The sequence below is a fragment of the Puccinia triticina genome, chromosome 8A (assembly GCF_026914185.1).
Source record: "Puccinia triticina chromosome 8A, complete sequence".
Taxonomy (NCBI): domain Eukaryota; kingdom Fungi; phylum Basidiomycota; class Pucciniomycetes; order Pucciniales; family Pucciniaceae; genus Puccinia; species Puccinia triticina.
In genome coordinates, this window is record NC_070565.1 from 3632006 (window position 1) to 3646071 (window position 14066).

General features: G+C 49.2%; 4 protein-coding genes across 4 annotated transcripts; 3 read left to right on the top strand and 1 right to left on the bottom strand.

The window, feature by feature from the left end:
- Window positions 1–1036: 1036 nt before the first annotated feature.
- On the top strand, window positions 1037–4932 carry PtA15_8A335 (uncharacterized protein; the record flags this gene model as incomplete). Its single annotated transcript, XM_053171754.1, has 10 exons — window positions 1037–1145; window positions 1208–1253; window positions 1336–1615; window positions 1698–1815; window positions 1911–2380; window positions 2447–2741; window positions 2933–3135; window positions 3276–3969; window positions 4061–4769; window positions 4863–4932. The coding sequence occupies 10 exons, from the start codon at window positions 1037–1039 to the stop codon at window positions 4930–4932; spliced, it is 2994 nt and encodes a 997-aa protein (XP_053022986.1).
- A 1099-nt stretch (window positions 4933–6031) lies between these two features.
- PtA15_8A336 (uncharacterized protein) lies at window positions 6032–7205 on the bottom strand (the record flags this gene model as incomplete). Its single annotated transcript, XM_053171755.1, has 3 exons — window positions 6032–6303; window positions 6383–6469; window positions 6584–7205. The coding sequence occupies 3 exons, from the start codon at window positions 7203–7205 to the stop codon at window positions 6032–6034; spliced, it is 981 nt and encodes a 326-aa protein (XP_053022987.1).
- Window positions 7206–8285: 1080 nt separating this feature from the next.
- On the top strand, window positions 8286–9196 carry PtA15_8A337 (uncharacterized protein; the record flags this gene model as incomplete). The annotated part of the gene is made up of 4 exons (XM_053171756.1): window positions 8286–8450; window positions 8528–8812; window positions 8890–9091; window positions 9174–9196. The coding sequence occupies 4 exons, from the start codon at window positions 8286–8288 to the stop codon at window positions 9194–9196; spliced, it is 675 nt and encodes a 224-aa protein (XP_053022988.1).
- Window positions 9197–11578: 2382 nt separating this feature from the next.
- Window positions 11579–13882, top strand: PtA15_8A338 (uncharacterized protein; the record flags this gene model as incomplete). The annotated part of the gene is made up of 9 exons (XM_053171757.1): window positions 11579–11677; window positions 11763–11877; window positions 11952–12106; window positions 12222–12303; window positions 12383–12667; window positions 12735–13052; window positions 13122–13285; window positions 13365–13656; window positions 13722–13882. 9 exons carry the CDS (start codon window positions 11579–11581, stop codon window positions 13880–13882), a joined length of 1671 nt encoding a protein of 556 aa, XP_053022989.1.
- Window positions 13883–14066: the final 184 nt, after the last annotated feature.

Genomic DNA, 14066 nt, shown 5'->3' on the forward strand with positions numbered 1-14066 from the left:
ACTACAAGGGTAATCTGTTTGGGCCAAAAATGTGAAGAGACATAATTATCTATGACAATATGTGACTTGAATCTTATCGTTCGGGCACATTAGATAGTGCTCACTCAATTGTCAAAGCTTGGGTGAATATCCTCGCAACTCAGTCCAGCTAATGGGTTACGTCCCAACCCGCCTTGCTAATTATCGTCGAGCACGAATGCTGCTCATCTTCGAGAACAAATCTCTTTCCCCAAGGAAGAAGGCCAAAACTTGCCTAGAGAGTATCAAGCGTAAATGTATTCTTCTCTAACTGTGAGACAAGAAATCGGCAGTCAGACAAAGCATCATCGGAAGCATGGTTGGAATTCATTTTCGCAGCAACTAATCAAGAAGCAAGATGAATATAGTGATATTCGTACCTCAGCTTCCAATTGTTTTCTGAGTGCGTTCACACACTCATGGGTGACCAGTAGATGAGTCTCGTCTAGCTGTTGGATAATGAACGGTGTGACCAGACCGAATTCAGAGACTTCATGGCCTGGTTGATCGTTCAACTTCTCAATCAGCTGTTTGGCCGCCGGATCACTTTAAATCGATACATCGTCAGTGAGCGTCAAAATCAAGAGGCTCGGAAGGAAAGTCAACATCGCATCTTCGTTTTCGGAGTTGTTATGTAACAGAATGAGAGCGCCTACCAAGTCACCAAGACTCCTTTGTGGGCTCTGACCATATCCAAGCAGACGGAGTTGAGGGGCGAAGGTAGAAGTCGTGTGTAGAACGTGCCCAGCGGAATGAAATCGGGCTAGCCTGCTAGGTAAACTTATCTGGTGTTTACAATGAGGGGGAGGGGGTGGTGAGAGTACATGCGTGACAGGCGGAAAACAGGTGGATGTTGGTCTCTCTCGATCGCCCCTGTTTTTTTTTTTTTCGGCTCATCCATGATCCAACCCGCCCCCCTCTTCTTGACCATCACCACTCTCCGTTGTGACCCTCCCACGACTTCTCATCACCTCCCACCCTCAACCAACGAACTCGCACATCTTCTGTACTCTCCACGATGGATGATGACGAGGCTTTCCTCTATGGGGATGATGCGCCCGAGACTGCGGTCGAAGTGGGCAAATCGGCTAGTAGCCAATCGGCCCAACCGGTCACACAACCTACCCGTGAGTTCAAACTGATCCCATCAGTCGAGCCAGCCAACAAGCCTGATTGTAATAATTACCAGAGCCATCAAACGCGCCGGGAAAGCTCCTTTCGCCTCCCCCTTCCACGTGAGTTCTTCAACACCCGATCCGTCTCCCTGAATATTACTGACTTCATTGCGCTACCAACCCTGGCAAAAAACATCTGAAGCAGTGTGCAGACTACATCGGACCAAGTTCATCGCGCTTTTGAGCTCGCCTCGAACACTCTCATACCTCCCGATCCTTTTCCCATCCCACTCCCATCTCGTTCCCCAGAACCTGCAACTGTTCCGCTCACACAGGCTCTCCCACCACAATCCGAAATCGGCGATCACAGCCAAAGCCAAAGCCTAAATATCGACGGCACTGGTCTGGTCGACGATGAGGCTGAAGATGATGACGATGAAGCGGGGGATGAGCATGGACTGCTGGATGAAGACTCTGACGAGGTTCGGTTAATAATTCACGTCGTCTGGCTCAATTTACTCCTTTGATTCATGCTTTCTTCTTCCGGGAACAAAATAATGTTAGGATCTAGATATCATCTTAGAAGGAGATACCTCAGTCGCTCCTTCGGCACCCCCCTCACGTCCTTCAACCCAACCCATGCGTTTCGAAACTCCTCGAGATTCTGTTCCTTTGGGTCGACGTAACTCGGCATTCTCCCTTGTATCTAAAAAGTATAAGACACGAGTCAAGTGCTGATCTCCCGTTTTTTTTTTTTTTTTTTTTTGCCTGTCCTAGCCCTCGAGCAACTCAATGTTACCACAGAATACAAACCGCTTGAACGAGTCGACTTGAAGCTTGCTGAGCCGACTTCTGCCTTGCCCCTCAAGCCTAGTCCTATTCCGGCCACCCAGGCTAACCCATCTCCTCGGCACGCTCCCAACTTCAACAGCCACAACAGACTACCTACCCCTGAGAATTTTCCGGTCTCAGGTACTCCTCCTCCTCAGCCACCCGCAGAACTGAAGCCGCCAGATGTACAAGCCGAAAATCCAGCGATTCCATCTGGCTATGATGACAAAGATGGATCTGCGTTGATGAACTTTGATTTTGATGCCCTCCCCGAAAGTGAAAAGGGTTGGAAAAAGCCTGGCGCTCATCTTGCAGATTGGTTCAATTACGGCTTTGACGAAACCACTTGGAGAACATATGTCATGAAGCAGAAGCGGATGCGCAAGGAAGAAGGCTGGGCTGCGAATCCGTTCGCGGTGTGTATTTTTCTTCTTTACCATGGTTTGGTTTGGTTGTTTGCTGATTCAAAATCGTCCAACCAGGCATTCGCCATGGGGAACATAGAGCAAGCTTGGGCAGGACTTCCGCCAGAACTGAAGGATGTCATGATGGGAATAATTATGGGGAGTTCTTCGGGATCGAGAAACAATAACCATGCTTCACAAATTCCTCCATTGATACCTCCGATGATGGCGATGAATCCCATGATGCAAGGAATAGAAATGGGGGGATACGGTATGCAGGGAATGTCTAACATGATGGGTGGTGGCAACCCACAAATGAACGGTGGACATAATCCTGGCTTGAATAACCAACACAATGAGGGCGCTAGTAGAGGTCAGCTCTCGATTTCTTTAAGTTTCTCGAATGTTGCTTCTGAACCTTGTACACAATCTGTCATGAACAACATTGGAATGTCATTCGATTGGACTGCAACTATTAACATCAAAATAACCGTTGCGGCTCACCTCGCGGCTGGATATCACTTGTAACCTGGTTTTCTGAGTCGTATGATTTTTCTACTTTAGTCATTAAACAAGACCCAGGCGGTGCTTCTGAGCAGACAGAAGATTCGCCTGCCCTCTACGGTGATGACATGGACCCGCGAGAGCAACGCCATCATGAGCAACAAAGGATACAGGACCAGATGCGACATATCCAGCATATGAACCACATGGGTATGGCCGCTGGCTTCATGCCTGGAATGGATCTTGCTGCAATGTTCGGGAACGTTAGTGACTACTTTGCTGTCCTCTCTTTTATCTTCCGTTGCTTTCTTATCTGTTTATTTGGCTAAGGCTCTGCCGAGTTCTGTGAAAACTAATGCAAAGATATTTCTTATCGATATTATTTGCACCTTTCATATCTAAGCAAGATCATCCGATGTTCATGAACGGGCCGTCTTTTAACGGGATGATGGAAATTCCACAGATGCCGCACATGCAACATATCCCGGCGCAAATGCAGCAACAGCAGCAACAACAACAACAACAGCAGCAGCAGCAGCAACAACAACAACAACACCAACAGAAACAACAACAGCAGCAACAACAACAGCAGCAACAACAACAACAGCAGCAGCAGCAGCCAATTGTACCTGGTCTTCCAATCAAGGTGACCATGCCGCCTGGCGTGATTTCTACACCTACCAGCACATCGGTCAATGCAGCGATGGTAGTTCAAACGGGCGCCCGATCCGACTCGCCCGGAATCCCCAGTACGACTGCGATCTCGCCATCTGCGCCGGGCCCAGTGACACATACGGCGACGCCCGCCGGCTCGCCGAGCTTAGGATCAACGTCTAGTCCGGCAAGCGCAAGAGGACGAGGAGCAAGACTTGCCGCAAGGCCTAGAGGGAGCGCTCAAGCAAGTGCCTTCTTGGCTGCCGCTGCCGCTCGGGGTCGGGGCAGGGTGATATCCGCCTCGAATTCTGTCACCCCACTGGCCCCTGGTCCCGCTACTCCAACACTCAGCCCCAAGATCGATCCACCAGTTCAACTCACACCAGCGACTCTACCTGTGACGACTACCCCAGTATCTTCGGTACCATCCACTATCGCAGGCCGTACGTGTCCCACTTGATCTTGACATCTTCTCAGTTTGATTTCTATGTTTTACCGTTTATCGTTGGACTTACTCAAATTCCTGATTCTCAGCAACCGACCGAGCATCCGCCCGGCCAGTATCACCCCTACCGTCGAACGTTCCTACAGGACCCCGACGAACGGTGCCCGTGAGTAGTGTCCCACCTCCTCGGGGACCACGTGGCACGGGTGGATACTTCGACAAAGATGCAGCTGGTGGGCGTGGAGATGAAGGATTGGACTATGGCGGGGGTGGCGGAGATAGTCCACGTGAGGATCGCAAATCGATCAGTCGTAGACACAGCCACAAGAGCGACCGAGAAAAATCAGAGAAGGATTTTCAAAGGTTCGAGAAAGGGGAAGACCCGGGGGATCGATCCCGGTCGAAATCGAGGGATAAGGAGCTCGTCGACGAGAAAGACATGTCCCACAAATTCCCCAAGTCCCGTCATCGACATCGTGCGCGCTCCAAATCTAGGGACCCTGCCGAGCATCGTAGTGGCCGAGAAAAGAGCGAGAAAGACAAAGAGGAGGGCGGGCATAAGTCTGGCAAAGGTTCTAATGGGGGCAGAAGGAGTCGGCGGAGTCGTCGGGCAACCGAGGGCGATGAGAGAGAGGAAGATCGCTCACCCCATGAAGCTGGCGATGACCGCGACAAGGACAAGGAAAGACTCAAGGAGAAAGAGCGGGATCGGGAGCGGGATCGGGATAAGGATCGGGACAAAGAGAAGGAAAGGGACGAGGATGATCATGGCGACGCCGACTATTCAGCTCCTGCAAAGTCAGTCAAACTCCCCTCTTAGTCACATACCGCTTCCTTCCCCCTGTTCTCTCATCTTTCTTGAAACTTACTTCGGATCCTCTCCTCCTACAGCTCTGGCTCTCGCAAACGAAAGCCCAAGGAAGATCGGAGCAGTCGATCAAAGAGGGAACGAGCTGACTGACATATCTTGCTTTCTCTCTCTCTCTTCCTCTCCAAGTAACCGTAAGTCTTTGAAGCACACCTATTAAATATATATACTAATTCTTAAAATAATCGGAAGAAAGATAGACCAGACAAAGGGCCTGTTGGTTTTGTTTTTTTTTTTGCTTGTCTTTAACGTTCCCTTCTCTTTTTCTCTCCTTTTCTACCTTCTTTTCTTTTAAAATAATTTCAATACCGTTTACATATAGAATCACAACGGTGTATACAATGAAAACCTAAAACCTTTGCTGTCAAGTATCTGCTTACATACTTGTGTAATCTGCATACTTGCTCAGCAAGCAAGCCTCTTGCCTCGATTTTGTCATTGAGCACCATTTGGGACCCCCCCCCCCTCTGCCTCCTCACGGAACTGTAACTGCCCAGTGTGGCTGTTGCATACACTGTATCGCTTTGGACCCAGGTATGGATTATCTTGACTCTTTTCTCCTTTCTCTATCCTTTCTGTTTTTGCTATTTTTTCATCAACAATCATTACCCATACAGCAAAGAATCCTTTCATACAACGTGCACCTTTGGCCCGTGTCTATCTCATCACTCAGAACTGGTTGTGTCTCCAGGAGGGCTCTCGGCTGCCTTGCAAGTGGATGTCGCAGGGCTCGCAAGGCGGCGCTGATGACTGAAATGAGAACGTGAGGATAGATTTCCTGAAAGACAATCGTCTTCTCTTCTGGAGCGGCAGTGTCTAGCTTAGACTGGACGTGTCGGGACCCAAGCTGATCACCAGCGAATTCCACAAATGTCTTGGGGTTGCCATCTAAAGTAAATAGTACCCCAGCTGTGCCATATTCCATGCTGTAAATTTCTGTTTCCTTGGAATAATTTCTAGCCGTGTGGTATCATGAGTATTCAATTATTCACAGACCAATTAACCAGCTATAGGAAACTTAGGTTAGGGCAGCATAATGAGAGAAGGTTAATTAATATTGCTGGGAGGCGGACCCTCGGACGGCGTCCCCCCTCCAATAGAGGGACTTAGTTAAGTTAGGGAGACGATGAATGCGATAAAGTATTACTGTTGGGGTAAGACGACCATTGAAATCGGGATCAGTTGAAATGGTTTACAGGCTTTTCCGCTGGCGTTTGTGGGGCAAGTTGCTTTCGGTAGGCCGCTCATGAACCCGTTCGGAGTTTCTGAATTCAATGTTGAACAGAGATTTCTCGATCATTCGTATCTGCTTGAGTGAAAGCTCGACCCGAGTATGAAACTTCGGGGCGTTCAAATCCGCACTTGGTTGGGGCATCCGAGCGGCTTGGCTGGAGGGCCCGCGCCCGATCGGTGATTTTCCCGGGAGCGAATACCCCTCGATGGGTCGAGAAAAATATCGATTTGCTTCATGGGGCATAGTGGGGTAGTGGATCAAATGAGTCCTTTATTCACCATGTAACTGGGATAGCTTAGCTTGGCTCACTTCGGGAGTCATGCATCATCACCCTAAGATGTGGGGACTTCTTGAACTTGGAATGAAAAAGCGTTGGTTGAATCTTCTTGGGGTTTACTGGTCAGAGGGGTTATTTTTGGCCCGAAAATAGGAGTTTGGAGGAGTCAGTGCCAGCAAGACTCGGTGACAAATATGTGTGTGACTGGGGAATTTTCCAGAGAAATTATGTACCTGATTTCAATGAGGACCCTGCTTTGCCAATTGAAGGCTGACTGCCAGCGCTGCCACGGAATTGTCTCAAAAGTGCGCTTCGCTGGAGGTTTGGAGGCCCTAAGCTCAACTGAGGCTCGTACATCCCTTGGGATATCGCCTTTTGGCCAAAATCGTGAGGAAGCTGGCTGGAAACACCTTCGTAATTAACAGGTGCACCAGCTGGGGTCTTGATCGCGTGCATTTCCAAATCGAGCTGAGGGTGGATCGGCTTCTTCCCAGCACCATTAGCCAGCGTCTTTGGTGCTGAGGGTTCAAGGCTCAACTTCAAGTAGTCCCTGTGCAAGCCGAGGTCGAATCGAGGGTCCGTCGGAATATTCATATAGTCAGCGGCATCGGATCGCCCTGCGTTGCCACGAACCTTGGCGGGGTCCTCGACACGAAATTTCTCGCTTGATGTTGGGGGACCGAGTGCTAGACGCAAATCGACAGTAACTGGGCGGGTTAGGCCGACATCCGGCTTGATGGATCTTGTTGTGCCTAAAGTGTAAGCAGGAGCGGCTTCGACAATAGCTGAGCCAGAAAGGGTATAGAGAGCAACAATGATCCCGAGCCAAAGGGAGCGTTGTGGCAACGTGGACATTGTCTGTGCCATCGTGGGATAAAATCTGGAAACGGGTCGAGAGCAATGGATAGAAGATGGATGTGTGGTGCATGGACAAGTCTTGTGCCGGCTTTAAGTGATTTGCTATTGAGCCCTGCTAGGCTCTCCGGTATTCCTTTAGGCGGTGCATATTCCGGCACCCACAGAGAAACACATTGTCCGACACGAACATTCAGGAGCATCTCGTGTACCGTGCTCTCCAAGCTTCAGAATACAAGTCGAGAAAAAGAGGTGATTTGCTGTCGAGCCGTGCTGGACTCTCCGGTATCCCTTTAGGCGGTGCACATTCCGGCAGCCACAGAGAAACACATTGTCCGACACGAACACTCAGGAGCATCTCGTGTACCGTGCTCTCCAAGCTTCAGAATACAAGTCGAAAAACAAGTCATCAACGCTGGCGGGGAAAGGAGGGGGTGAAAAACACCGAAATTCCATGATTATGTTGCAGATGCCCCCCTGTTTTCAGGCGATGTGTATCAGACTCCTCCAAACATGGGGACTTCAAAGGTGTACCAAAGAGGTTATCCATCCATGTCACTCATGTTCTGAAGAGGATGCATCTGAAGATGATGCACCCTTGGCAGCGTCTACAAGCACCGTGTTGAAAACGACAGTTATATGGAAGTGGAACTTATGAAAAGAGAATGTTGGTGCTGCCTGCAGCAGTGACCGCTTGGCCCCATTGGTCTTCTGATCAGTCTCGGGGCCGATGTTGTCCCAGTAGCTCGGTACTCCCGGTGCGTCTGGGAGCGCGATCATCCACTGATTCCACTCTGGCAGATTGAATGGCCGGAAAGCCACGCATTGAAGCAAACTTGATGTGAATCTTCTGTTGTAGAGGCGAGTGGGCTCTGCTATAAATTGTCTAGTGCTTGTGTCCAACTTTACCATCTTCGCTCTTGTCCAATTCTCATTCCATTACATACCCAGTTCGTTCAACCAACAAGCTTTGCAAGCAGCTTTCAATTATCTTTCTTTCGCCGTCTGACTAAGAGATCCAGAACCTTCGACCTCCAAACAATCGCATTTGCTATACACATTTTCTCGTCCAGAACCAACATGCGTTCCTTTTTAGCGGCATTAGTTATGGCCTTGTGCGTCGGCGTTTCTGTCACGCGATCAAATAACATCAAGCGAGACGTTTGTGATGTGATGAATAACGATGCTGCAGATGACGCCTGCAGCATGAAGAAAGCCTTCGGCGGAAGCTCAGTTTTCCCTCAGGTTTGCTGTCTTGAGGAACTAACGACCACTCGATTTGAGACGTATACACACTGACCTTTGATTCTCGGAAACAACAGCTTTTGTCTATCTTTGACCCCCAGGCAGCTCTCTACGTTCACTATGCTGAGGTGATCGTTGGTGGTGCTCAGCAACTTACGCCCAACCGAGTTGCTACGAAGCCCAACCTCTCGATCGCCTTCATGCGTGGCCCACTCAGCGTGCCCGGAGCACAGATGCTTTTGAACAAATACGTCGTAATGCTTGTTGACTTCCAGCCCCAAGCCCGAATTACCAAGCCAATCTGGATTCAATCCGGGATGACTGTGAACCGCAACACTGGAGCATTGAGCTCATCAACTGCCGTGAGTAAAGATCGATCCCTCTTCAGATCAATAAGATAGACCCGACGTTGACCATGAAGTTACTTTCAATTACATAGCCCATCATTCCTTACACATCCCCTAACCCTCAGCGAGGAACCGGAACGCATGAATACGTCTTCTTAGTCTTTCAAGAAAACGGCGCTGGATTATGGGCATCCCTCAAGCAACACCCGCAATTACGAGCGAGCCTCTCCGGTTCAATGGACTTGAAGGCCTTCCGTGCTCAAGCCGGCCTACAAAACTTGGTTGCTGGCAGCTGTAAGCTCCATGTGCTCTGTATACCAGCCTTCTTGAATATTGCCTCCGTGAAACAATCCAAGGCTGACATTTGCTTTCCCAGTTTTCAAATCCGTTCACCCTTAGTTGAAGCAACACATGCACTCTTTTTGGACATTCGCTATTTATTCATTTGCTTTGGTTCGCTGTCGAGGAGCCCCAAAACTCTCGGCAAATTAGTCAGGCTTCTCCAGATAACCCGAGTTGATTGATTTCGCTTTTCATGTACATCCCTTTGCCAATAAATTTGTTTTGAAAGAGCACTTGAAATGAAGCCACAAGGATGGCAGCTACGCCCCTACAACTTTTGGGATAATTCAAATTAGCAACTATGCCGGAGGTGCCCTTGATCATGTGCGCAGAATTGTCGATGAAGATGACTCTTCCGTGAGTGACATCGATCCAGGCCAAGGCTTTCATTGAACCTGTCCCGACGACACCTTCCACATCTGTACCACAATGTGAGTAATGTGCTGCAGAATCATTTAGCTTGATCTTTGACGAAAACACCGCGCTGTATCTACTGTGTTTTGTTGAATCATCGCCATTGTGTGATACGTCTTCTAAGCAAAGTCGCGATTGCTCATGTAGCTTGTCAGAAAATTGGATTGAATATAATGGATGCGCCCTTCATCATCTCCAACCATCCATGTGATGTTGGAGAGTGCTTGTTTGTGGTTGGTTAGCGTGAGGATCCCCGCTCCCCAAGGCAAAGCTGGGTTCAAGCATGGGTTATAGAATGTATTTTGCCAGCCTGCTTCAGGCTGTTCATGTGATTGCCGCCGCAGCACCGACAGCAGGCCGGCCTAGGCAGCTATTCCAACCACGAAAGCCCGGTGTGGCAGGTCAGATATACCGGCGGCGAACGCCGATACCTCCGGTAATGTGGAGTTTAGTTTGACGTCGGCTTGCACGTCGAGCTCCGGTCCATGGAAATCTGTGTACACCACCTCGCAGCATTTACTCTAGCAAGAGTTGTCAATGGCGAGCTACATAGTGGATTTCCTTCAAATAAAAGGCAGGAGGTGAACTGGGTTGACACTGCGGAAAGCTTTTGCCATTTCTTGAATGCTTTGTTTTTGGATGGGGAGGAGATATTGGTGTGTACCTAGCTCATGTGCATCTTCCCACGGACTGTTTCGGACCCTTTCGATTCCTCCTCTATGATTTTCTCTACGAATTTCCCTCCCCCTGCTCGAAGCCTCTTTGAAGCAGCCACATCCCTTGATTCTACCTTGTGATGAAAGATGTGGGGACCGTTGAGGACTGTTGGCCTGGGTGGGCTGAAGTTCCACTGAATTCCAATCTGCCCCTCGTCAACGAAAAGCGGATCGGCTGCTCGTTTTGACAACATACACCACAGGTGAAGTTTTAAAGTTTGAATCCAGTAAAAATACTGGAGGGCAAGAAAAACCGAAAAGCGATCGGAATGCTTCCGGTGTGGTCGAAGGACCGGAATCATTCCGATCGCAATTCGGGTTAAACCCAAACCTGAAAAGATGGGTCCGCGCCGGAATGAAGTCGGAATTCATTCGACTTCATTCCAGGAAACAGACCGGAATCTCATGCCGGTTTCTTTCCTGGATTTTCCCCGGAATAGTTTTGTATACGACCGGGCAAGCCCCACAAATGCAGCCTTATATCCACTAACCACACACCTGACTGCATGGTGTGTCTAGCATAGTGGTCAAGCAGCTCCTGTAGGGTGGATCAGCCAGATGGTGCTGGTTCGATTCCCCTTTTGTTTGACCAGTTGCCCACTCGCATTTTCGAGCCTTCAGCAGACCGCGCCAACCCGTCACCATTCCGAATAGCCATCGAAAGCAATTCGGAATGGGGTTGGCAATCCGAAATAAATTTGGAATCCCATCCAGTAAACCGCTGGATTCCTTTCTGGAGAATCGCCGACCGTCAATGGACGGTCCGCCCTTGCAGGCGTGCCAACCGAAAGCACTTCGGTGGGCGATTGAAATAATTTCGACGCGCTTCACCCATGGTGTAAGCGACAAATCTACTGCGGTACATACACCATAGCCCAATACTGTAATCCTTGTGGGTGGTGTTCCAGCGCGTCGCCTGACGACGTGGAAGTCGGAGCCAGGTCTAAAACCCTGCGGCAAGTGGTTAAACCCCGAGAAAGCCGCCCAGACAAAACGGCAGAAACCAAAGTTACATCGTCATCGGGTCTTCACATATTGGTTTTTTTCCTCCCTCCTGCAGCTTGGCCGACTTCGTCGTAGCAATTAACCACCATCAACCACCACCCCCCTATCAACTTGGTTCGTCAACACTTCTATAAATATCGCATCTTCTCCGTCCGCAGGTCTACGCCACCCCAGACCTACTCTCTTCCTAAAATCCCTGTCCCAGAACCCTCCCCTGGATCATCTTTCTCAATCAGGTTCTAACTGACTCTTGATTGAATTCTTGAATTTCAGTATTCCATCCGTTTATTCTGAGTCGACTTCGATGAGATCAACCTGCACTGCTGCAGCTCTCGCTGCAATTTGTTCTCTTTCTGTCCATGCTGACTCAGGGGCGCCAAATGCCGAAACTCCCAAATTTACTGTAAGTCAAGCTTCCTAACGAACGACAAGCCATGAGGCGATCGCTGATCGACCTGTTCTCTTCCTTTTTATCTTACCTCATGAAGCCATCCTCAGTGGTAGGTCACTTTGTTGAACAATTTACGAGTGATTGGTCAACTCGATGGAGTCCCTCGGAGGCAACCAAACAAACAAGCACTGGCGGCGAGACGTTCAGTTACGGTGAATATATGGTTTAATCACAACATACTCTTTTCGTCCGAAACAGTCCAGCTGATTGATTTCAACATTTGCAGTCGGAAAGTGGGAAGTGGAAGAACCCACTGTGCTGCCAGGAATCGAAGGTGACCAGGGTCTGGTGGTCAAGAGTCCCGCTGCCCATCACGCCATCTCTGCCCCATTTGCTAAAATTCTTGACAATAAGGACAAGACATTGGTCGTCCAATATGAAGTATGTACCTCCCTCTTTGTTGTTTGTGCGTCCGGAAAATGGGAAAGAACCATATGGACGAATCTCCTTGATCGTTCAAAACCACATTTGACTGACCCCTGACTCTTTCATGTAGGTCAAGCTACAAAATGGGCTGGAGTGTGGTGGAGCTTATCTGAAATTACTCAAGGAATCCCCCACTGGGATTCAGGCCCAAGGCAAGCTTCACTTCGCCTCTATGCGTGTACTACCAGACCCATCGCTACTATTTTCTGACGTGAACGTCCTGATCATTAGAATTCTCTGACAAGACCGAGTACTCGATCATGTTTGGACCCGATCGATGTGGTGCCACCAACAAAGTGCACTTTATCTTCCGTCACAAGAACCCAAAAACTGGCGAATATGAAGAGAAGCATTTCAACAACGCACCTGCCATCAAGAACGTCAAGACTACATCCCTCTACACCCTCATCGTTCGACCTGATCAGACTTTTGCGATCAAGATTGATGACGAAGAAGTTAGCAAGGGAAGTCTGTTGGAAGACTTTGAGCCGTCTGTCAACCCACCCAAGGAGATCGGTGCGTGAATGCAGTCAACCACCTATGCGTTCGATCTGACTGACATGCTTGTCTTTGCGCGGTCTAGACGACCCTGAGGACAAGAAGCCTGAAGATTGGGTAGAGGACAGCAAGATTGTTGACCCCGAGGCCAAGAAACCGGAAGATTGGGATGAAGAAGCGCCCCGAGAAATCCTCGATGAGGATGCTGTGAAGCCTGCGGGTTGGTTGGATGATGAACCTCTAACTATCCCTGACCCAGATGCCGAAAAGCCCGAGGAATGGGATGATGAAGAGGACGGAGATTGGGTCCCACCAAGCGTTCCCAACCCCAAGTGTGAAGATGCCCCAGGATGTGGAGCATGGGTCCGACCGATGAAGTCTAACCCTGCTTACAAAGGAAAATGTAAGTCTTGCTTCGGTTATAATTTTCCTGTAGGTGCTAGTCTGATCAGAAAAATACTTGTCCTCCCAGGGGTCCCACCAATGATCGACAACCCGGCTTACAAGGGTGTTTGGTCGCCACGAAAGATCGCAAACCCGAACTACTTTGAAGACAAGACGCCCTCCAACTTTGAGCCGATGGCTGGAATTGGTTTTGAGCTCTGGACAATGCAAGAGAATATCTTATTCGACAACGTACGACTTCCTCTCTTACAAAATCTCAGTTCGAAATGCTTACTGGCGTGTCCCCCCTGCCAATTCATGCCACATCCAGATCTACATTGGTCATTCGGAAACCGATGCTGCGGCTTTGGCCAAAGACACATACCACGTCAAGATCGCTGTTGAAAAGAAACTGGAAGATGCCAGCAAGCCTGAGGAACCCAAGCCATCGACAGAAGGCATCCCCACATTTGCTGAATCGCCCATTCAATTTGCCCGTGGCCACGCGAAAGCATTTATTGACCTGGCCATGATTGACTTCAGATCCGCAGTCAACCAGATGCCATCAACCGCCATGGCTATGGGAGGATTGCTCGCCACTATCATTGGAGCCCTTTTCCTTGGTGAGTCTCCTCTTTCATGATCTTGATTCCCACGTATTGATTAACGATCTGATACCCGTTCACAGTTCTCACTGGCTCAAGTGCCCCCGCAACCAAGAAAGTCAAGAAAACAAGCAAGAGCAGCACATCCAAAGACAAGGCTGCTGCTGACAAGGCTGCTGATGCACCTGTTGCAGGTGATGCTGATAACACTGAAGGATCATCTGACGTTAGGAAGCGCAAATAGCAGCCCGAAAATTGCCCATTATTGTGTCAAAGTCATACATAACAATAAAAAAATACCTGCTTTAGTCTCTTCCTCTCTATCTTGTTGCAAGAGATTGTTGGTTTACTTGCGGTTCTGTTTGCGATTTTCAACCCCGCGACTTCTACCAATATGCTAAGCTTATAGACATGTAGAGGCATATGTG